Source organism: Nipponia nippon, unplaced genomic scaffold (genome assembly GCF_047370975.1).
Source record: "Nipponia nippon isolate SJK-2023a ecotype South Korea unplaced genomic scaffold, ASM4737097v1 scaffold_38, whole genome shotgun sequence".
NCBI classification, from domain to species: Eukaryota; Metazoa; Chordata; class Aves; order Pelecaniformes; family Threskiornithidae; genus Nipponia; species Nipponia nippon.
The window spans coordinates 451940-473369 of NW_028262356.1; the positions used below are offsets into that span (position 1 = coordinate 451940).

General features: G+C 65.9%; 1 protein-coding gene across 1 annotated transcript in view; it reads right to left on the reverse strand.

Moving 5' to 3' along the window:
• Positions 1-21361, reverse strand: part of PLCB3 (phospholipase C beta 3) — a 44050-nt gene extending 22689 nt beyond the window's left edge. The window contains 15 exon segments of the mRNA XM_087773042.1: positions 327-422; positions 989-1124; positions 2255-2339; positions 3257-3339; positions 4560-4717; positions 5811-5957; positions 7440-7606; positions 10351-10451; positions 12077-12152; positions 12936-12989; positions 14466-14545; positions 15493-15633; positions 16777-16845; positions 18226-18303; positions 21233-21361. Of these exon segments, the coding sequence (XP_087629168.1) occupies positions 327-422; positions 989-1124; positions 2255-2339; positions 3257-3339; positions 4560-4717; positions 5811-5957; positions 7440-7606; positions 10351-10451; positions 12077-12152; positions 12936-12989; positions 14466-14545; positions 15493-15633; positions 16777-16845; positions 18226-18303; positions 21233-21331 (1570 nt within the window). The 5' untranslated portion in view covers positions 21332-21361.
• Positions 21362-21430: the final 69 nt, after the last annotated feature.

Consider the following 21430-nt stretch of genomic DNA (forward strand, 5'->3'; position numbering starts at 1 on the left):
CCCCCAACTCTCCCCCCTGGCCCCCAAATCCTGCCAGACACCCCCAAATCACACCTGGCACCCCCAAATCCCCCCAAGCACCCCCAAATCTCCCCCGGGCATCCCCTGAACACCCTGGCACCCCCAAATCCTGCCAGGCACCCCCAAATCCCCCCAAGCACCCCCAGAATGCCCCCTGCACCCCCAAATCCTCCTGAGCACCCCCAAATCTCCCCCATGGCACCCCGAAATCCCACCTGGCGCCCCCTGAATGCCCCCTGCACCCCCAAATCCTCCTGAGCACCCCCAAATCCCCCCTAGGACCCCCAAATCCCCCCCAAACTCACCGATGGATTTTCGGGGTTCACTCAGCTTGGGCCCCTTCTCCTCCCCGTTGGGCACCGGGAGGCCCCCGGTTTCGGGGTGCTCTGAGAGGGGGGGGCCTGCAGGGGGGCAGGGCCGTGAGAGGGGACCCCAAAACCCCACAGTGGGGGGGGGGCAGGGGGATTTGGGGGGGCCCCCCGGCAGTTTTGGGGGGCACCAGGCAGTTGGGGAGGCCAGAAGGGTTTGGGGGGCTCCTGCAGGGTTTTGGGGTGCTGTATGGGGCGGAGGGGGCAGGTTGGGGTTCGGGTGGGGTTTTGGGGTGCAGGGGGTGGTTTGGGGGTGCAGGGTTTGGGGGTGCAGGTTTGGGGTACCGGGCTCGGTGGCACCGGGGGTTTTGGGGCGCAGGCTGGGGGGGATTGGGGTGCAGGTGGGGTTTGGGGGTGCAGGGGTGTTTGTGGGTGCAGGGTTTGGGGGTGCAGTGGGGTTTGGGGGTGCAGGGGTTTGGGGGTACCGGGCTCGGTGATGCCGGAGTTTTTGGGGTGCAGGCCGGGGGGGGCGGGGATGGGGTTTGGGGGTGCAGGGAGTTTGGGGGTACCAGACTCGGTGTTGCCGGGGATTTTGGGGTGCAGGCTGGGGGGACTGGGGGTGCAGTGGGGTTTGGGGGTGCAAGGGGGTTTGGGGGTACCGGGCTCGGTGGCGCCGGGCGTTTTGGGGCGCAGGCCGGGGGGGCCGGGCGCCGCCCTCGGGTGCCGTTTCTTGTTCTTGACCAGGATGCGGCCCAGCAGCTCCTGGGGGCTGGGCAGGGGCACCCCCGGCTCCAGCTGCGGCACCCCGACAGTCACGGGGGCCCCCCACCCCCCCGCACCCCCAAATCCCCCCTGCGCCCCCAAAACCCTCCCCCCGCGCCCCCAAATCCCCCCTGCACCCCCAACCCCCCCCGCGCCCCCAAATCCAACCCCATCCATCCAACCAGCGCAGCATTCCTGAAACCCCGCCCTGCACCCCCAAACCCAGCCCCTGCACCCCAAAATTCTCCCCTGTACCCCCAAATCCCCCCGCACCCCCCAACCCTCCCCCTGCACCCCCAAATCCCCCTGCACCCCAAACCCTCCACCTGCACCCCCAAATCCCCTCCTGCACCCCCAAATCCCCCCGCACCTCCAAACCCGGCCCTGCACCCCCAAGCCCACCCCCTGCACCCCAAACTTCTCCCCTGTACCCCCAAATCCCCCCCGCACCCCCCAACCCTCCCCCTGCACCCCCAAATCCCCCCTGCACCCCCAAATCCAGTCCTGGGCCCCCAAATCCCCCCACGCCCCCAAACCCAGCCCTGCACCCCCAAACCCAGGCCCTGCACCCCAAAATTCTCCCCTGTACCCCCAAAACCCATCCTTGCACCCCCAAATCCCCCCTGCACCCCCAAATCCAGCCCTGGGCCCCCAAATCCAACGCTGCGCCCCCAAAACCCAGCTCTGCAACCCCAACCCCCCCGAACCCCCCTCAAATCCCCCCTGCACCCCTAAAATGCACCCTGGGCCCCCCCAAACCTCCTCCTGCGTGCTCAGCCCCCCCTGCACCCCCAAAACCCCCCTGCACCCCCAAAACCCAGCTCTGCTCACCCAAAAGCCCCCCAATTCCCTCCCTGCACCCCTAAAACGCACCCTGGGCCCCCCAAGCCTCCTCCTGTGCGCCCAGCCCCCCCCGCACCCCCAAATCCCCCCTGCACCCCCAAAACCCAGCTCTGCTCCCCCAAAACCCAGCTCTGCACCCCCAAATCCAGCCCTACACCCCCAAACTCAGCCCTGCAGCCCTGAAACCCAGCTCTGCACCCCCAAATCTCCCCTGCACCCCCAAACCCCAGCTCGGCACCCCCAACCCCCCCCCAAATCCCCCCTGCACCCCTAAATCCAGCCCTGCACCCCCAAATCCCCCCCTGCACCCCCAAACTGACGGGGTACTTCTCCAGGGGCTCGATGAGCAGCGCCTCCCCGAAGATGCTGCGGCAGTACTCCGCCATCTTCGCCTGCTGCTTGGCCCTGGGGGAGAAATTTTGGGGTGCTGGGGGGGGTCCCCCAAATCCACAGCCCCCCCCAGCCACCCCAGACCCATTTTGGGGTGAAAAAGGGGATTTGGGGGGGCTCTCCTCCCCCTTCAGCATCCAGTTTTGGGGGGTCGGGGATGTTTCGGGGGGACCCAGGGGAAAGGGGGGGGACTGAGGGGTTTGGGGGTGCCCCAGGAACATTGGGGGACCCCATAGCATTTTTAGGGACCCCGGGGGGGTCCCCCCAATTCCCCCCCGTGGGATTTGGAGAGAGCTCAAGGGATTACGGGGGACGCCGGAGGTTTTGGGGGGACCCTGGGGGGTTTGGGGGGACCCTGGAGGTTATGGGGGGATCCTGGAGATTTGGGGGGACCCCAAAGATTTTGGGGAGACTCTGTAGATTTTGGGGGACCCCTGTAGATTTGGGGGGGCCAAGGAGTTTGGGGGGACAGGGGGGGTTTGGGGGGACCGCAGAGGTTTTGGGGGGATCCCAAGGAGTTTTGGGGGGACCCTGAAGGTTCTGGGGGACCCCTGGAGATTTGGGGGACCCTGGAGGTTTTGGGGGACCCCTGAAAATTTGGGGGGACCCCAGAGGTTTTGGGGGGATCCCAAGGAGTTTTGGGGATCCCAGAGGTTTTGGGGGGGACGCCAGGGAGTTTTGGGGGGACCCTGAAGGTTTTGGGGGACCCCTGGAGATTTGGGGGGACCCCGGAGGTTTTGGGGGACCCCAGAGGTTTTGGGGGGGACCCCAGAGGTTTTAGGGGGATCCCAAGGAGTTTTGGGGGATCCCAGAGGTTTTGCGGGGGACCCCAGGGAGTTTTGGGGGGACCCTGAAGGTTTTGGGGGACCCCGGAGGTTTTGGGGGACCCCTGGAGATTTGGGGGGACCCCGGAGGTTTTTGGGGGGACTCACGAATCCACGTGGTTCTCGAAGGAGAGGATGACGGGGTACGGCGACGTCTTGAAGGCGCTTTCGGCGATGGCCTCGATCACCTCCTGCCGGGCGGGAAAAGGGGGTTCAGGGGGGCACCCCGAAACCGGGCCCCCCCTAAGGGGCTGCCACGGCCCAGGGGGGAGCTTGGGGGGACCCCCCGCGGTTTGGGGGGGGGTCTGGGGGCTCGGAGCGGCCCTTTGTGGGTGCTGCGGGGTCTGGGGGGGTGCTGAGGGGCCGGGACAGTTTTGGGGGGCCTTTGAGCAGTTTTGGGGGGCTCGGGGGGTTTTGGGGGGCTCGGGGGGTTTTGGGGGACCCCTAGATTTCGGGGTGCACCTTGAAGGGGATCTCGGTGGCCATGGTGAAGCCGTGGGTGACGAAGGGCTGCTGGGGAGCATCGGGTGCTGCGGGGTCTGGGTGGGTGCTGTGGGGCCGGGACAGTTTTGGGGGGCCTTTGAGCAGTTTTGGGGGGCTCGGGGGGTTTTGGGGGACCCCTAGATTTCGGGGCGCACCTTGAAGGGGATCTCGGTGGCCATGGTGAAGCCGTGGGTGATGAAGGGCTGGTGGGGAGCCTTGGGTGCTGCAGCCTTGGGGTGGGAGCTGAGGGGCCGGGGCAGTTTTGGGGGGGCTCAGGGGGATTTGGGGGGCTTGAGGGGTTTTGGGGGGCTCGGGGGTTTTGGGGGACCCCTAGATTTCGGGGCGCACCTTGAAGGGGATCTCGGTGGCCATGGTGAAGCCGTGGGTGATGAAGGGCTGCTGGGGAGCATCGGGTGCTGCGGGGTCTGGATGGGTGCTGTGGGGCCAGGACAGTTTTGGGGGGCCTTTGAGCAGTTTTGGGGGGCTCGGGAGGTTTTGGGGGGCTCGGGGGGTTTTGGGGGACCCCTAGATTTCGGGGTGCACCTTGAAGGGGATCTCGGTGGCCATGGTGAAGCCGTGGGTGACGAAGGGCTGCTGGGGAGCATCGGGTGCTGCGGGGTCTGGGTGGGTGCTGTGGGGCCGGGACAGTTTTGGGGGGCCTTTGAGCAGTTTTGGGGGGCTCGGGGGGTTTTGGGGGCTCGGGGGTTTTGGGGGCTCGGGGGTTTTGGGGGCCCCCTAGATTTCGGGGCGCACCTTGAAGGGGATCTCGGTGGCCATGGTGAAGCCGTGGGTGATGAAGGGCTGGTGGGGAGCCTTGGGTGCTGCAGCCTTGGGGTGGGTGCTGAGGGGCCGGGGCAGTTTTGGGGGGGCTCAGGGGGTTTTGGGGGGCTCGGGGGGTTTTGGGGGACCCCTAGATTTCGGGGCGCACCTTGAAGGGGATCTCGGTGGTCATGGTGAAGCCGTGGGTGATGAAGGGCTCCTCGTCGGGGGGCCGCCCCTTCCAGCAGTCGAGCTCGATGCAGCGGCAGCCGCTCAGCAGGACCTGCCGGTACATCTCCACCGAGGAGGCCCCCGTCAGCTGCCCCGCTGGGGGCCGGGGGCGTCAGGGGGGCACCCCAAAACCCAGGGACCCCCTCAGAGACCCCCCCAAAACCCCCAAGGACTCCCCCAAACCCCAGGGACCCCCCCAAAACCCAGGGACCCCCTCAGGGACCTCCCCAAACCCCCAAGGACTCCCCCAAACCCCAGGGACCCCTCCCAAAACCCAGGGAGCCCCAAAACCCCAGGGACCCCCTCAGGGACCCCCCAAAACCCCAGGGACCCCCCCAGGGACCCCCAAAACCCCAGGTTCCCCCCCCAAAACCCAGGGACGCCCCCTGGGACCCCCCAAAACCCAGGGACCACCCCAGGGACCCCCAAAACCCCAGGTTCCCCCCCAAACCCCAGGGACCCCTCCCAAAACCCAGGGACCCCCAAAACCCCAGGGACCCCCTCAGGGACCCCCCAAAACCCCAGGGACCCCCCCAGGGAGCCCCAAAACCCCAGGGTCCCCCCCAAAACCCAGGGACCCCCAAAACCCCAGGGACCCCCAAAAGAACCCCAGGTTTTTGGGGTGCGGGGGGGTAGGAGCCACCTTGGGGGACCCCCTAGAATCCCCCCTGCCTGTTTTGGGGGTACAGGGAAGGCAAATGCCCCCCCCCGGGTTTTTGGGGTGCAGGGGAGGTGGCAGCCCCCCCCCCCCGGTTTTTGGGGTGCAGGGGAGGTGGCAGCCCCCCAGTTCTGGGGTGCAGGGAGGGTGGCAGCCCCCCAGGTTTTGGGGTGCAGGGGGATGGCAGCCCCCCCCCCAGGGCCCCCTCAGCCCCCCCCTCCTCAGGTTCTTGGGGTGCAGGGGAGGTGGCAGCCCCCCCCACCCGGGTTTTTGGGGTGCAGGGGAGGTGGCAACCCCCCCCCCAGGTTTTTGGGGTGCAGGGGAGGTGGCAGCCCCCCGGTTCTGGGGTGCAGGGAGGGTGGCAGCCCCCCAGGGCCCCCTCACCCCCCTCTCCTCAGGTTCTTGGGGTGCAGGGGAGGTGGCAGCCCCCCCACCCGGGTTTTTGGGGTGCAGGGGAGGTGGCAGCCCCCCCCCCCGGTTTTTGGGGTGCAGGGGGGGGGGACCCCGGTTTTGGGGTGCAGGGGGGGGTACCGGTGAGGTAGGTGTTGTGGGAGGAGCAGATGAAGTAGCTGGGCAGGGGCTGGCTCATGTCCTGGTGCAGGCGCAGGGTTTCGGGGGGCACGATGCTGTTCTCCTCCCCCCCCAGGAACCGCCCGAAGCCCTCCATCGACATCTGATCTGGGGGTACGGGGTCACCCCAAAACCCGGGGGGGGGCCCCTGGGCCAGCCGAGCCCCCCCCCACCCCACCCCTAAAACCGAGGGGAGGCCCCCCCCCCCCCCAAATCCCCCTGGGCGCCCAGGAACCAGCCGAGCCCCCCGCACCCCAAAATCTCCCCACTCCTCTGACCCTGAGCCCCCCAGGACCCCCCAAAACCCTTCCAGCCCCCAGGACCCCCAAAACAGCCCCTAGAGACCCCCAGGACCCCCCAAAACCCCCTGGGATCCCCCAAAATCTCCTAGGGACCCCCAGGAGCCCCCCAAAACCCCTTACAGCCCCAGAGGACCCCCCAAAACCTTCTTCAAGACCCCCAGGACCCCCCAAAACCTCCTCAGGACCCCCAAAATCTCATGGGGACCCCCAGGAGCCCCCCAAAAGCCCTTCCAGCTCCAGAGGACCCCCCAAAACCCCCTTCAAGACTCCCAGGAGCCCCCCAAAACCACTTCCAGCTCCAGAGGACCCCCCAAAACCCCCTTCAGGACCCCCAGGAGCCCCCAAAACCCCTTCCAGTCCCAGAGGACCCCCCAAATCCCCCTCGAGCCCCCTCCTTCGAGGCCCTCAACCATCCTTCAAGACCCCGAACCCCCCCCAGGACCCCCAAAACCCCCTGGGACCCCCCAAACCCCCTGGGACCCCCCAAAACCTCCTTCAAAACCCCCAGGAGCCCCCCAAAACCCCTTCCAGTCCCAGAGGACCCCCCAAATCCCCCTCGAGCTCCCTCCTTCAAGGCCCTCAACCATCCTTCAAGACCCCGAACTCCCCCCCAGGACCCCCCAAACCCCCTTGGGATCCCCCAAACCCCCTGGGACCCCCAAAACCCCCAAGGGATCCCCAGGAGCCCCCCAAAACCCATTCCCTCTCCATAGGAGCCCCCCAAAACCCTCTTCAAGACCCCCAAGACCTCCTCAAATCCCCCTCGAGCTCCCTCCTTCGAGGCCCTCAACCATCCTTCAAGACCCCGAACCCCCCCAGGACCCCCAAAACCCCCTGGGACCCCCCAAACCCCCTGGGACCCCCCAAAACCTCCTTCAAAACCCCCAGGAGCCCCCCAAAACCCCTTCCAGTCCCAGAGGACCCCCAAATCCCCCTCGAGCCCCCTCCTTCGAGGCCCTCAACCATCCTTCAAGACCCCGAACTCCCCCCAGGACCCCCCAAACCCCCTCGGGATCCCCCAAACCCCCCTGGGATCCCCCCAAACCCCCTGGGACCCCCCAAAACCCCCTAGGGATCCCCAGGAGCCCCCCAAAACCCATTCCCTCTCCATAGGAGCCCCCCAAAACCCTCTTCAAGACCCCCAAGACATCCCCAAATCCCCCTCGAGCCCCCTCTTTCAACGCCTTCAACCATCCTTCAAGACCCCGAACCCCCCCAGGACCCCCCAAAACCCCCTGGGACCCCCCAAACCCCCTGGGACCCCCCAAAACCCCCCGGCCCCACTGACCCCTCTCGCGGAACTGCTGGTTGGGCTCGTAGCGCTCGATGAGCTGCCGCGCCTGCTCGGGGCTGAGCGGGGGGTACAGGACCTCGTTGAGCCGGGGGTCTCGCTGCCGCGTGTTGACGAACTCCCGGAGCTGCTCCAGGCTGACGTAGGGCTTCCCCGCCGCCCCGCTGCCGACAGCGGGGGGTCAGGGCACCCCAAAACCCCCCGGCGCCCCCCAAAACGGCTCCCTGGGACCCCAAAGGCCCCAAGGGAAGTCAATAGGGCAAGCGAGCACCCCAACATCTGCAAGGAGCCCGTGGTGGCAACCACCCACGTGGGACCTTGAGCTGCTCCTAGGGGCTCCCAGAGCCAAAATGGGGGTGTCAGGGGCACCCCAAAACCCCTCAGAGCCCCCCAAAACCCGCAGGGAACCCCAAAACCCCCATGAGCACCCAAGACCACAAGGGAGCACCCCAACATCCGCAAGGAGCCCATGGTGGCAACCACCCATGTGGGACCTTGAGCTGCTCCTAGGGGCTCCCAGAGCCAAAACAGGGGTGCCAGGGGCACCCCAAAACCCCTCAGAGCCCCCCAAAACCCCCATGGGACCCATAGCACCCAAGGGAACGTCAAAACGCCCCTGAGCACCCAACGGTGCAAAGGAGCACCCCAAAATCCGCAAGGAGCCCGTGGTGGCAACCACCCACGTGGGACCTTGAGCTGCTCCTAGGGGCTCCCAGAGCCAAAACGGGGGTGCCAGGGGCACCCCAAAACCCCTCAGAGCCCCCCAAAACCCGCAGGGAACCCCAAAACCCCCATGAGCACCCAAGACCACAAGGGAGCACCCCAAAATCTGCAAGGAGCCCATGGTGGCAACCACCCACGTGGGACCTTGAGCTGCTCCTAGGAGCTCCCACAGCCAACATGGGGGTGTCAGGGGCACCCCAAAACCCCTCAGAGCCCCCCAAAACCCCCATGGGACCCATAGCACCCAAGGGAACCCCAAAACGCCCCTGAGCACCCAAGACCACAAGGGAGCACCCCAACATCCGCAAGGAGCCCATGGTGGCAACCACCCATGTGGGACCTTGAGCTGCTCCTAGGGGCTCCCAGAGCCAAAACAGGGGTGCCAGGGGCACCCCAAAACCCCTCAGAGCCCCCCAAAACCCCCATGGGACCCATAGCACCCAAGGGAACGTCAAAACGCCCCTGAGCACCCAACGGTGCAAAGGAGCACCCCAAAATCCGCAAGGAGCCCGTGGTGGCAACCACCCACGTGGGACCTTGAGCTGCTCCTAGGGGCTCCCAGAGCCAAAACGGGGTGCCAGGGGCACCCCAAAACCCCTCAGAGCCCCCCAAAACCCGCAGGGAACCCCAAAACCCCCATGAGCACCCAAGACCACAAGGGAGCACCCCAAAATCTGCAAGGAGCCCATGGTGGCAACCACCCACGTGGGACCTTGAGCTGCTCCTAGGAGCTCCCACAGCCAACATGGGGGTGTCAGGGGCACCCCAAAACCCCTCAGAGCCCCCCAAAACCCCCATGGGACCCATAGCACCCAAGGGAACCCCAAAACGCCCCTGAGCACCCAAGACCACAAGGGAGCACCCCAACATCCGCAAGGAGCCCATGGTGGCAACCACCCATGTGGGACCTTGAGCTGCTCCTAGGGGCTCCCAGAGCCAAAACAGGGGTGCCAGGGGCACCCCAAAACCCCTCAGAGCCCCCCAAAACCCCCATGGGACCCATAGCACCCAAGGGAACGTCAAAACGCCCCTGAGCACCCAACGGTGCAAAGGAGCACCCCAAAATCCGCAAGGAGCCCGTGGTGGCAACCACCCACGTGGGACCTTGAGCTGCTCCTAGGGGCTCCCAGAGCCAAAACGGGGGTGCCAGGGGCACCCCAAAACCCCTCAGAGCCCCCAAAACCCGCAGGGAACCCCAAAACCCCCATGAGCACCCAAGACCACAAGGGAGCACCCCAAAATCTGCAAGGAGCCCATGGTGGCAACCACCCACGTGGGACCTTGAGCTGCTCCTAGGAGCTCCCACAGCCAACATGGGGGTGTCAGGGGCACCCCAAAACCCCTCAGAGCCCCCCAAAACCCCCATGGGACCCATAGCACCCAAGGGAACCCCAAAACGCCCCTGAGCACCCAAGACCACAAGGGAGCACCCCAACATCCGCAAGGAGCCCATGGTGGCAACCACCCATGTGGGACCTTGAGCTGCTCCTAGGGGCTCCCAGAGCCAAAACAGGGGTGCCAGGGGCACCCCAAAACCCCTCAGAGCCCCCCAAAACCCCCATGGGACCCATAGCACCCAAGGGAACGTCAAAACGCCCCTGAGCACCCAACGGTGCAAAGGAGCACCCCAACATCCGCAAGAAGCCCGTGGTGGCAACCACCCACGTGGGACCTTGAGCTGCTCCTAGGGGCTCCCAGAGCCAAAACGGGGGTGCCAGGGGCACCCCAAAACCCCTCAGAGCCCCCCAAAACCCGCAGGGAACCCCAAAACCCCCATGAGCACCCAAGACCACAAGGGAGCACCCCAAAATCTGCAAGGAGCCCATGGTGGCAACCACCCACGTGGGACCTTGAGCTGCTCCTAGGAGCTCCCACAGCCAACATGGGGGTGTCAGGGGCACCCCAAAACCCCTCAGAGCCCCCCAAAACCCCCATGGGACCCATAGCACCCAAGGGAACCCCAAAACGCCCCTGAGCACCCAAGACCACAAGGGAGCACCCCAACATCCGCAAGGAGCCCATGGTGGCAACCACCCATGTGGGACCTTGAGCTGCTCCTAGGGGCTCCCAGAGCCAAAACAGGGGTGCCAGGGGCACCCCAAAACCCCTCAGAGCCCCCCAAAACCCCTCCCCGTGGCACCCCCGATGCCCTGCACCCCAAAACGGGGCTTTGGGGGTGACTCACATCTCGAGGAGGATCTTGTCGATGTCGGGGCGCAGGCAGAGTTTGCTCAGGAAGCGCCTGAAGGTGTCGAGGGTGAACTCCTCAGGGGGGATCGCCTCGCTCTGGGGGCACCCCAAAAATTTAGGGGGGGCCCAACACCCCCCAACCCTCTCCCCAGCCCCCCAAATCTCCCCCGCAAACCACTCAGGAGCCCCCCAAAACCTTGGGGGGAACCCACGGAAGGGACATGGTGGCAGCACCCCCCAAAATGGTGCCTGCGCCCCTCAAAATGGTGCCTGCGCCCCCCAAAACCAGCTTCTGCACCCCAAAAGTGGCGTCTGCACCCCCAAAATGGTGCCTGCGCCCCTCAAAATGGTGCCTGCGCCCCCCAAAACCGGCTTCTGCACCCCAAAAGTGATGTCTGCACCCCCAAAATGGTGCCTGCGCCCCTCAAAATGGTGCCTGCGCCCCCCAAAACCGGCTTCTACACCCCAAAAGTGGCGTCTGCACCCCCAAAATGGTGCCTGCGCCCCTCAAAATGGTGCCTGCGCTCCCCAAAACCGGCTTCTGCACCCCAAAAGTGGCGTCTGCACCCCCAAAATGGTGCCTGCGCCCCTCAAAATGGTGCCTGCGCCCCCCAAAACCGGCTTCTGCACCCCAAAAGTGGCGTCTGCACCCCCAAAATGGTGCCTGCGCCCCCCAAAACCGGCTTCTGCACCCCAAAAGTGGCGTCTGCACCCCCAAAATGGTGCCTGCGCCCCTCAAAATGGTGCCTGCGCCCCCCAAAACCGGCTTCTGCACCCCAAAAGTGGCGTCTGCACCCCCAAAATGGTGCCTGCGCCCCTCAAAATGGTGCCTGCGCCCCCCAAAACCAGCTTCTGCACCCCAAAAGTGGCGTCTGCACCCCCAAAATGGTGCCTGCGCCCCTCAAAATGGTGCCTGCGCCCCCCAAAACCGGCTTCTGCACCCCAAAAGTGATGTCTGCACCCCCAAAATGGTGCCTGCAGCCCCCAAAATGGCACCTGCACCCCCAAAAACGGTGCCTGCACCCCAAAAATGACATCTGCACCCCCAAAAGTGATGTCTGCACCCCCAAAACGGCACCTGCACCCCCCAAAACTGGCTTGTGCACCCCCCAAAATGACATCTGCACCCCCAAAATGGTGTCTGCGCCCCCCAAAAATGGCATCTACACCCCAAAAATGAACCCCAAAATAAGGGGGGGGGACAGAAATAAAGGGGAGGCTGGAGCTGGGGGGCCCCAAAATGAGGGGGGGCCCTAAAGTTGGGGGGCCCTGGAGTGTTGGGAGGTGAAAATTGGGGTACACGGGGGGGGGAGGGGACCACTGGGGCACCCAGAGCCCCCCAAAACCTCAGTGAGGGCGCTGGGGGCCCCCCATAATTCTGAAGGCTCTAGGGGAACCCCAGTACGGATTTTGGGGGGACACAGAGGGTTTGGGGGGCACCTACAGCCCTGGGGGGTACCAGGGACCCCCCCAAAACTTGCCGAGCAGGATGGGGGAACCCCAATAATTTGGGGGGTGACCCCAAAACAGCTGGGGCCCCCAAACACTCCAAAGGGCCTGGGGGAACCCCAATAATTTGGGGGTGACCCCAAAATCTGGGGGGGGGGGGCACAAGACAAGGCTATGGGGACATTTTGGGGGGGACCCAGGTGGGGGTGGGGGAGACTCCGAGCCCCCCAAAATTTGGGGGGCCCCTGGTTTTTTTTTGGGGGGGGCCGTACCCGGTTGCAGCTGAGGCCGCAGGACTCCAGCGCCGTCTCCACCCGCTTCTTGTCGGCCGAGAACATCTTCAGGATGCTGGGGGGGGGGACACCCCAAAATGAGGGGGGGACCCCGAAAGCGAGGGGGGACCCCGAAACCTCAGGGGGTCCCCAACAAGGGCTCCCCAAAACCGGGGGGGGCCCAGAAGTTGGGGGGACCCTCAAATTGCAAAGGAACAGGGGGAAGCTGAAATGGGGGGACCCCAAAAATTAAGGGGGGGGGCTGAAGGGGGACCCCGAAAATTGGGGGGTGCTGGGGGGAGCTGAAGGGGGACCCCAAAATTGGGGGGAGCACAAACTTGGGGGACCCCCCCCTCAAACAGGGAGAAGCCCAGAATTGGGGCGAACCTGAAATTGGGGGGACCCTGAAGTAGCGGAGATGGGGTGTCGAGGGGTTCAGGAAGTTTGGGGGGGCTGAAAGGGGACCCCCAAAAATGGGGCACCCCCCAAAATGGGGGACCCCCAAAAAGCTCAGGGGGGCCCAAGATGTTGGGGGGCATTGGAAGCCCCAGATTTGGGGGGGGTCCCCGTAACTGGGGGGGGTCCCCAAACTTGGGTGACACCAAAAGCCAGGGTGGGAGAACCGGGGGCCCCCCCCAAAGTGGGGTACCCCAAAACGAAGGGAGCTCGGAAGTGGGGGGGGGTGTCCCCAAATTTTAAGGGGGGGGCCAGGATATTGGGGACCCCAAAATTCAGGCTTGGGGGATCCCTGGGGGACCCCAAATTTTGGGGTGGAATTTGGGGTATTCGGGGGGGTCCCCCAAGGTTTGAGGGTCCCCCTTTTGGGGGGGGTCCCCCAAAATTTGGGGGGGTCACTCACTTTTTGACAGGGATCCGCCCGTCCTGGTTCACCTGCAGCTTCAGCTTGGTGTAGCTGGGGGGGGCGCAGGGTTGAGGGGACCCCCCAGCACCCCGCTTTGGGGGGGGGCACCCCAAAACCGGGGGGGGACAGACATTTGGGGGGACCCCAGGACGGGGAAGGAGGTTTGGGGGGGCAGCGGGGGGGTGGGGGTCCCGGGTTTGGGGATGCAGGAGCGATTGGGGGGCTCTGGGGAGGATTTGGGGGTGCAGGAGGGGTTTGGGGGGCCCTGGGAAGGTTTTTGGGGGTGCAGGATGAATTTGGGGGTCTCTGGGGAGGATTTGGGGGTGCAGGAGGGGTTTGGGGGTCTCTGGGGAGGATTTGGGGGTGCAGGAAGGATTTTGAGGGGCCCTGGGAAGGATTTTGGGGTGCAGGAGGGGTTTGGGGGTGCAGGAGGGATTTGAGGGGCCCTGGGAAGGATTTGGGGGTGCAGGATGAATTTGGGGGTCTCTGGGGAGGATTTGGGGGTGCAGGAGAGATTTTGGGGTGCAGGAGGACTGCAGGGGGCTCTGCGAAAGTTTTGGGGTTACAGAAAGGATTTGGGGGTGCAGGAGGGGTTTTAGGGGGGCCCTGGGAAGGATTTTGGGGGTGCTGGAGGGTTTTGGGGGTGCAGGAGGGGTTTTGGGGGGCCCTGGGAAGGTTTTTGGGGGTGAAAGAGGGGTTTGGGGGTACAGGAGGGGTTTTAGGGGGGCCCTGGGAAGGATTTTGGGGGTGCTGGAGGGGTTTGGGGGTACAGGAGGGGTTTTGGGGGGCCCTGGGAAGGTTTTTGGGGGTGAAAGAGGGGTTTGGGGGTACAGGAGGGGTTTTGGGGGCCCTGGGAAGGTTTTTGGGGGTGCAGGAGGGGTTTGGGGGTTCAGGAGGGGTTTGGGGGTGCAGGAGGGGTTTGGGGGGCCCTGGGAAGGTTTTTGGGGGCCCTGGGAAGGATTTGGGGGTGCAGGAGGGGTTTGGGGGTGCAGGAGGGGTTTTGGGGGGCCCTGGGAAGGATTTGGGGGTGCAGGAGGGGTTTGGGGGTACAGGAGGGGTTTTGGGGGGCCCTGGGAAGGATTTTGGGGGTGCAGGAGGGGTTTTGGGGGGCCCTGGGAAGGATTTGGGGGTGCAGGAGGGGTTTGGGGGTACAGGAGGGGTTTTGGGGGGCCCTGGGAAGGTTTTTGGGGGTGCTGAAGGGGTTTGGGGGTACAGGAGGGGTTTTGGGGGGCCCTGGGAAGGTTTTGGGGGTGCAGGAGGGGTTTGGGGGTGCAGGAGGGGTTTTGGGGGGCCCTGGGAAGGATTTGGGGGTGCAGGAGGGGTTTTGGGGGTACAGGAGGGGTTTTGGGGGGCCCTGGGAAGGATTTTGGGGGTGCAGGAGGGGTTTTGGGGGGCCCTGGGAAGGATTTGGGGGTGCAGGAGGGGTTTGGGGGTGCAGGAGGGGTTTTGGGGGGCCCTGGGAAGGATTTGGGGGTGCAGGAGGGGTTTGGGGGTGCAGGAGGGGTTTGGGGGTGCGGGGGCACCCACGCCTTGCGCAGGAAGGTGTTGCGGGAGGCGTTGCGCGCCAGGATGTTGGTCGCCAGCTTGAAGAGTTCGTCCGTCCACACCTGGGGGGGGGACCCCAAAATCCCCCGTCAGCCCCCCAAAACCAGCCCCCCCCCCCCCCCCAAGTGCCCCCCAGGAACCCACCAGAGCCCCCCAGGACCCCGGCGGGACCCCCACGCCCCCCAAAAGGGCTCCCAGAGCCCCCCAAGACCCCCTGGAACCCCCCAAATGGGCACCCTGAGCACCCCAAGGCCCTCACAGACCCCCCGGGACCCCCAAAATGGGCACCCTGAGCCCCCCAAGGCCCTCACAGACCCCCGGGACCCCCAAAATGGGCACCCTGAGTCCCCCAAGGCCCTCACAGACCCCCCGGGACCCCCAAAATGGGCACCCTGAGCCCCCCAAGGCCCTCACAGACCCCCCGGGACCCCCAAACTGGGCCCCCTGCGCCCCCCAACGCCCTCACTGCCCCCCTGGGCCCCCCAAATGGGCACCCTGAGCCCCCCAAGGCCCTCACTGACCCCCCAGGACCCCCAAAATGGGCACCCTGAGCCCCCCAAGGCCCTCACAGACCCCCCGGGACCCCCAAAATGGGCACCCTGAGCCCCCCAAGGCCCTCACAGACCCCCCGGGACCCCCAAAATGGGCACCCTGAGCCCCCCAAGGCCCTCACAGACCCCCCGGGACCCCCAAAATGGGCACCCTGAGTCCCCCAAGGCCCTCACAGACCCCCCGGGACCCCCAAAATGGGCACCCTGAGCCCCCCAAGGCCCTCACAGACCCCCAGGGACCCCCAAAATGGGCACCCTGAGCCCCCCAAGGCCCTCACTGACCCCCTGGGACCCCCAAATGGGCACCCTGAGCCCCCCAAGGCCCTCACAGACCCCCAGGGACCCATGACAGCAGCTCCCGGAGCCCCCCAGCCCCCCCAAAAGGATCCCAGAGCCCCCCCAAGCCCCCCGCCCCCCCCCCCCCCCCCAGCACCCATGGGTGCCCCCGCGGGCGCCACCTTGGCGACGTCGTCCTGGACGGCCACGAAGTTGAGGAAGGCGACGTTGACCATGTCGGGGCCGTGGACCACGGTGAGGAGCCGCTCCTGCGGGTGCCCCCCGGGGTCCCCGAAACCCAGCACCTCCCGCGTCCGGGGGTCCTGCGCACACAGCACCCATGGGTGCCCCCACTCCCTCCCGCGGGAGCCGCAGAGCGCCCGGCATCCCAAAACGGCACCCAGCGCCCGCAGCACCCCAAAATACGTACCCAGCACCCCAAAAAGGGGCACCCAGTGCCCACAGCACCCCGAGACAGGCACCCAGCACCCCACAATGGGGCAGTCTGCACCCACAGCACCCTAAAAAGGCACCTGGCACCCCAAAAAGGGGCACTCAGCACCCACAGCACCCCAACACAGGCACCCAGCACCCCAACAGCGGCACCCAGCACCCACAGCACTCCAAAATATGCGCCCAGCACCCCAAAGTGGGGCACCCAGCACCCCCAGCACCCCAAAATGGGGCACCTGACACCCACAGCACCCCAAAATACGCACCCAGCACCCCAACATGGGGCACCCAGCACCCACAGCACCCCATAACAGGTACCTGGCACCCCAGCATGGGGTACCCAGCACCCCAAAGTGGGGCTCCCGATACCCACAGCACCCCAATATGGGGCACCCAGCACCCGCAGCACCCCAAGACAGGCACCCAGCACCCCAAAATGGGGCACCTGACACCCGCAGCACCCCAAAATACGCACCCAGCACCCCAACATGGGGCACCCAGCACCCACAGCACCCCATAACAGGTACCTGGCACCCCAGCATGGGGTACCCAGCACCCCAAAGTGGGGCTCCCGATACCCACAGCACCCCAACATGGGGCACCCAGCACCCACAACACCCCAAAAAGGGGCACCAAGCACCAACAGCACCCCAAAATAGGGCACCCAGCACCCCAAAATAGGGCACCCAGCACCCACAGCACCCCAAAACAGGACAACTGACACCCACAGCACCCCAAGACAGGCACCCAGCACCGCAACATGGGACACTCAGCACCCACAACACCCCAAAACAAGGTCTGCCCAGGACCACCCCCTTGTTTGTTATTGTAGGGTCTCCTCCATTTACATGGGGTCTCCCAGAGTCCTGCAGACCACCCCCCCCCCCCCAGTTTGTTATTGTAGGGCCCCCCATGTTTACGTAGGGTCTCCCAAGGTCCTGCAGAACACCCCCCCCCCCCCCCCCAGTTTGTTATTGTAGGGCCTCCGGTGTTTCCGCCCCCCCCGCCCTCACCTTGGGCCCCCGCGCGTAGCGCCCCGTCCGGGGGTCGCGGATGACGCTGATGTCCAGCAGATCGACCTCCTGTGGGGAGACACCCCCCCCCCCCCCCAAAAGGGACCCGGGAGTCCAGGGCTGCCCCACCCCCCACAAAAAGGGACCCGGGACCCTGGGGCTGCCCCTCCCCCCCGCAAAGGGACCCAGGACCCCGGAGCTGCCCATCCCCCCCCCCCCCCAAAAGGGACCGTTTCCGCAGTGGGGGAGGGGCAGGGGGGGTCATTTCCTGAAGGAGCCGGTGGGGGAGGGGCGTGGGAAAGGGCACCCCCCCCTCCCCCACCCCCGGATGCCTGGGTCCCCTGGGGAGGGGGGAGGGGCAAAGGGTTCCCCCCCCCCATCTTGGAGACCCAGGCGTCCGGGCAGGGCCGATAAGGGCGAAGGCTTCCGGGGGGGGGGGAGGGGGGATTTGGGGGCCCTGGGCCGATTTGGGGGGTCAAGGAGTCCTGGAAGGGTTTTGGGGGGTCACGGGGGCAATTTGGGGGGCTCTGGTGGTCCCAGGGAGATACTGGGGACCCTGGGGGGATTTGGGGGACTCAGGGGTGGGTGGGGGATCTTGGGGGGCATTTGGGGGCTCCAGGGGGGATTTGGGGGGCCCTGGGGCGATTTGGGGGGGCCAAGGAGTCCTGGAAGGGTTTTGGGGGGTCACGGGGGCAATTTGGGGGGCTCTGGTGGTCCCAGAGGGATATTGGGGATCCTGGGGGGATTTGGGGGTCCCAGGGGGTCTCAGGGGATATTTTGGGGGGTCTTGAGGGGGTTTTGGGGGGATCACAGGGCGATTTGGGGGGCTCTGAGGGTCAGGGGAGATTTGGGGGACCCCAAGGGGGATTTTTTGAGGGTCTTGAGGGGATTTGGGGGGCCCCCGAGATCATCTGCGGGTCCCGGGGGCTTTGGGGGATCCCTGGGGGCACCAGGGTTTTGGGGGGCCCTAGGGGGTTCTTTTGGGGACCCCAGGAGGGATCTCGGGGTGACTCGGGGAATACGGGGGGGCTCAGGGGGTCCTGGGATTTCGGGGGGCTGGGGGGGGCTCTGGGGCCGATTTGGGGGGGATTTGGGGGGCTTAAGGGGGGCAAATGAGGGGGACGCAACTTGGGGTGCAAATCAGGCGTCGGGTTTTGGGGGGCAGATTTGGGGGGGCCATTTTGTGCCTCCCGATTGGGGGGGGGCAGAGTTTGGGGGGGGTGGGTGGGTGGGGGTTCCAGTTTGGGGGGGCAAGGAATTTGGGGTGCAGATTTGGGGGGGCCACTTTGGGGGCCCAGGAATTTGGGGTGCAGATTTAGGTGGGCCAACTGGGGGTACCAGTTTGGGGGCCAGGAATCTGGGGTGCTGAATTGGGGGGGGGCAATTTGGGGGCCAGGAATTTGGGGTGCAGCAGGGGGGGGGGGGGGCCGGGTTTTGGGGTGCCCTCACCATGCTGGGGCAGGTCCAGTAGAGGAAGAAGCCGGCGGGGTCGACGCGCAGCGTCACCAGGGTGCGGGTGGCCGGTTCCTTGGGGGGGGGGGAGCACTGGGTCAGACTGGGGGGGGGGGTGTCCCCAAAACCCCCCGGGGGTCCCCAAAACCCCCCGCCCCCCAATGGCCCCCCAAAACCCTCCCAGTCCCCCCATCCCCCACCCCAAAGCCCCAGGGACCCCCCTGCTTCCTCCTGCACCGGGGACCCCAAAATTATCTGGGACCCCCCCCAGGACCCCAAAACCTCCCAAGTGCCCCCCAAAACCACCCAGGGACCCCCCAGAGACCCCACCCCCCCCGGGAAACCTCCAGGGACCCCAAAACGCCCCTAGGGGGCCCCTAAATCCCACAGAGACCCCCCAGGGGCCCCCAAACATCACAGGGCCCCCCCCAAATCCACCAAGGAAGCCCCCCGGGACCCCAAACTCACCCAGGGAGCCCCCCAAAACACACAGAGAGCTCCCAGGGACCCCCAAACCCAGCCCTGGGACCCCCAGGGACCCCCAAAACACCTAAGGAACCCCCCCACGGACCCCAAAAACAACCCAGGGACCCCCAAAGAACCCTGAAATCACCCAGGGCGGCCCCCCAAACCGCCCCAGGGACCCCCAAAGAACCCCTACACCACCCCAGGGACCCCCAAACCACCCCAGGGACCCCCAAAGAACCCCCACACCACCCCAGGGACCCCCAAACCACCCCAGGGACCCCCCAAATCACCCAAGGAACCCTGCAAAACACCCCAAGGACCCCCCAACCCACCTCCCCAGAGACCCCCAAAGAACCCCCAGGGACCCCCAACCCCCTCCAGGGACCCCTTCACCCCCCCAATCCCTCCCAGAACTCCCCAACCTCCCTAAGCCCCCCCAAAACTCCCCAGGGACCCCCAAAATCCAGGGCTGGGTTTGCCCCCCCCCCCCCGAAATCCTGGGGTTACGACGCGGGCGGGGCAGCCCCTCCCTGGGGACTTTGACCCCCATAAAATCATTTCATCCCTGGAAAGGGGGGGGGGGGGGGGAAGGGGCAAAGCGGGGGGACACGCCCGAAACGGGGGGGTCCCCTCCTTAAAAATGGGGCAATCCCTTTCTTTTGGGGGGCTAACAGGGCCCCCCCACCCCCCCCAAGGGACCCAGGCACCCAACTCGCCCCCCCCCAGCCCCCCTCCTTCCGCATTGCTGCGCCGAAGAGGGGGAAAGGTGGGGAATTGGGGTGAAACGGGGTGATTTGGGGGGGCCCCCCAAGGAAATGCCCGGCGGGGGGACCCAATTTCCCATTTTCTGTCCCCAAAATGGGGACAGGTTTGTGACAGGTCTGGAAAACGGGTCAGGGCGGGGGGGGGGGGGCAAAATTGGGGGGTGGGGAGGAGAAAAGGGGGTGGGGGGACAATATTGGGGTGCCCTGGGGGGATCCTTGGTGGGTTTGGGGGGGCTCAGAGCGATGCGGGGAGGTTTTGGGGTGCTGGGGGGGTGCAGGGAGGTTTTGGGGTGCTGGGGGGTATTGGAGGAGCTGGGGGTGCCAGGAGGATGTTGGGGGGCTCAGCGGGGTCGGGGGGGGCTTGGGGGAGGGTACAGAGAGTTTGGGGGTGTTGGGGGGCTGCTTTAGGGGGTGGGGGAAGAATTGGGGGTTCTGGGTGGGTTTGGGGGAGATTTGGAGGGTTTGGGGAAGATTTGGGGGTCCCCGGTGGTTTGGGGGAGATTTGGGGGGTTTGGGGGAGATTTGGGGGGTCCTGGGGGCTCTCTTGGGGTTTCAGGGTGGGTTTTGGGGTGACTCGGTCATTTTGGGGGTGGTTTGGGTGTTTGGGGGGCTCTCTGAGGGTTTTGGGGTGAGCTTTAGGGAAATTGGGGGGAGGTGGGGAAGATTTAGGGGGTTCCAGGTGGATTTGGGAGAAATTTGGGGGGGTTCAGCGAAACTGGGGTGTTTTGGGGTGGGTTCGAGATGATTTGGGGGGGGGGGGGGCAGGTGGGTTTGAGAAAAATTTAGGGGGTCTCAGAGTGGGTTTGGGGGAAATTTGAAGGGTTTTGGGGTGGGCGTGGGGAAGATTTGGGGGGTTCCGGGTGGATTTTGGGGCCCTCTGAGGGTTTTGGGAGGAAAATTGAGGGGTTTCAGGTGGGTTTTGGGGTGATTTGGCCGTGCTGGGGTGGGGTTTGGGGCCTTCTGAGGATTTTGGGGGGGTGGGGAAGATTTGGGGGGTTCTGGGTGGATTTGGGGGTTCTCTGAGGGGTTTGAGGTGGGTTTGGGGGAGATTTGGGGGGTCCCAGGTAGGTTTTGGGGTGATCTGGGGGGTCCCGGGTGGGTTTTGGAACCCTCTGAGGATTTTGAAGGTGGATTTGGGTAGCTTTTGGGGCTCCCAGGTGGGTTTGGGGGAGATTTGCGGGGTCCCAGGTGGGTTTGGGGCAGATTTAGGGGGTCCCAGATGGGTTTTGGGGAGATTTGGGGGGTCCTGGGTGGGTTTTGGGACAGATTTGGGGGTCCCGGGTGGCTTTTGGGGAGATTTGGGGGGTCCCGGGTGGGTTTGGGGCAGATTTGGGGGGTCCCGGGTGGGTTTTGGGGAGATTTGGGGGATCCCGGGTGGGTTTGGGGCAGATTTGGGGGGTCCCGGGTGGGTTTGGGGCAGATTTGGGGGATCCCGGCTGGGTTTGGGGCAGATTTGGGGGGTCCCGGGTGGGTTTGGGGCAGATTTGGGGGATCCCGGCTGGGTTTGGGGCAGATTTGGGGGGTCCCGGCTGGGTTTGGAGGAATCCTTAAGGCTTCAGAGAAGATTTGGGGGGGTCCCGGGGGGATTGGGGGCGCCGGGGAGGGGATTGAGGGGGAGTTGGGGGGTCCTAGGGGAGGAGTTGGGGGGGCTGCGGGGGGGTAGGAGGCCCCGGGCGGGGCCGTGAGGGGCGGCGGGGGTGGGGGGGTCCCGGGGGGGGGGGTCCCGGGGGGTCCTGGGGGGGTCGCGGGGGGTCCCGGGGGTCCCCGCTCACCTCGTCCCAGCGGATGAACTTGCTGCCCCGCACCAGCATCTCGGGGACCCGCGGCGGCTCCAGCGGGAGCGGGGCCAGGGCCGGGCGCGGCGCCGCCATCGCTGCGGCGGGCCGGGGCGGGAGGGGCGTGGCCAGGCCCGGGGGGGCGTGGTCATCCAGAGGGGCGTGGCCATGCCGAGGGGCGGGGCGAGCGGGGCG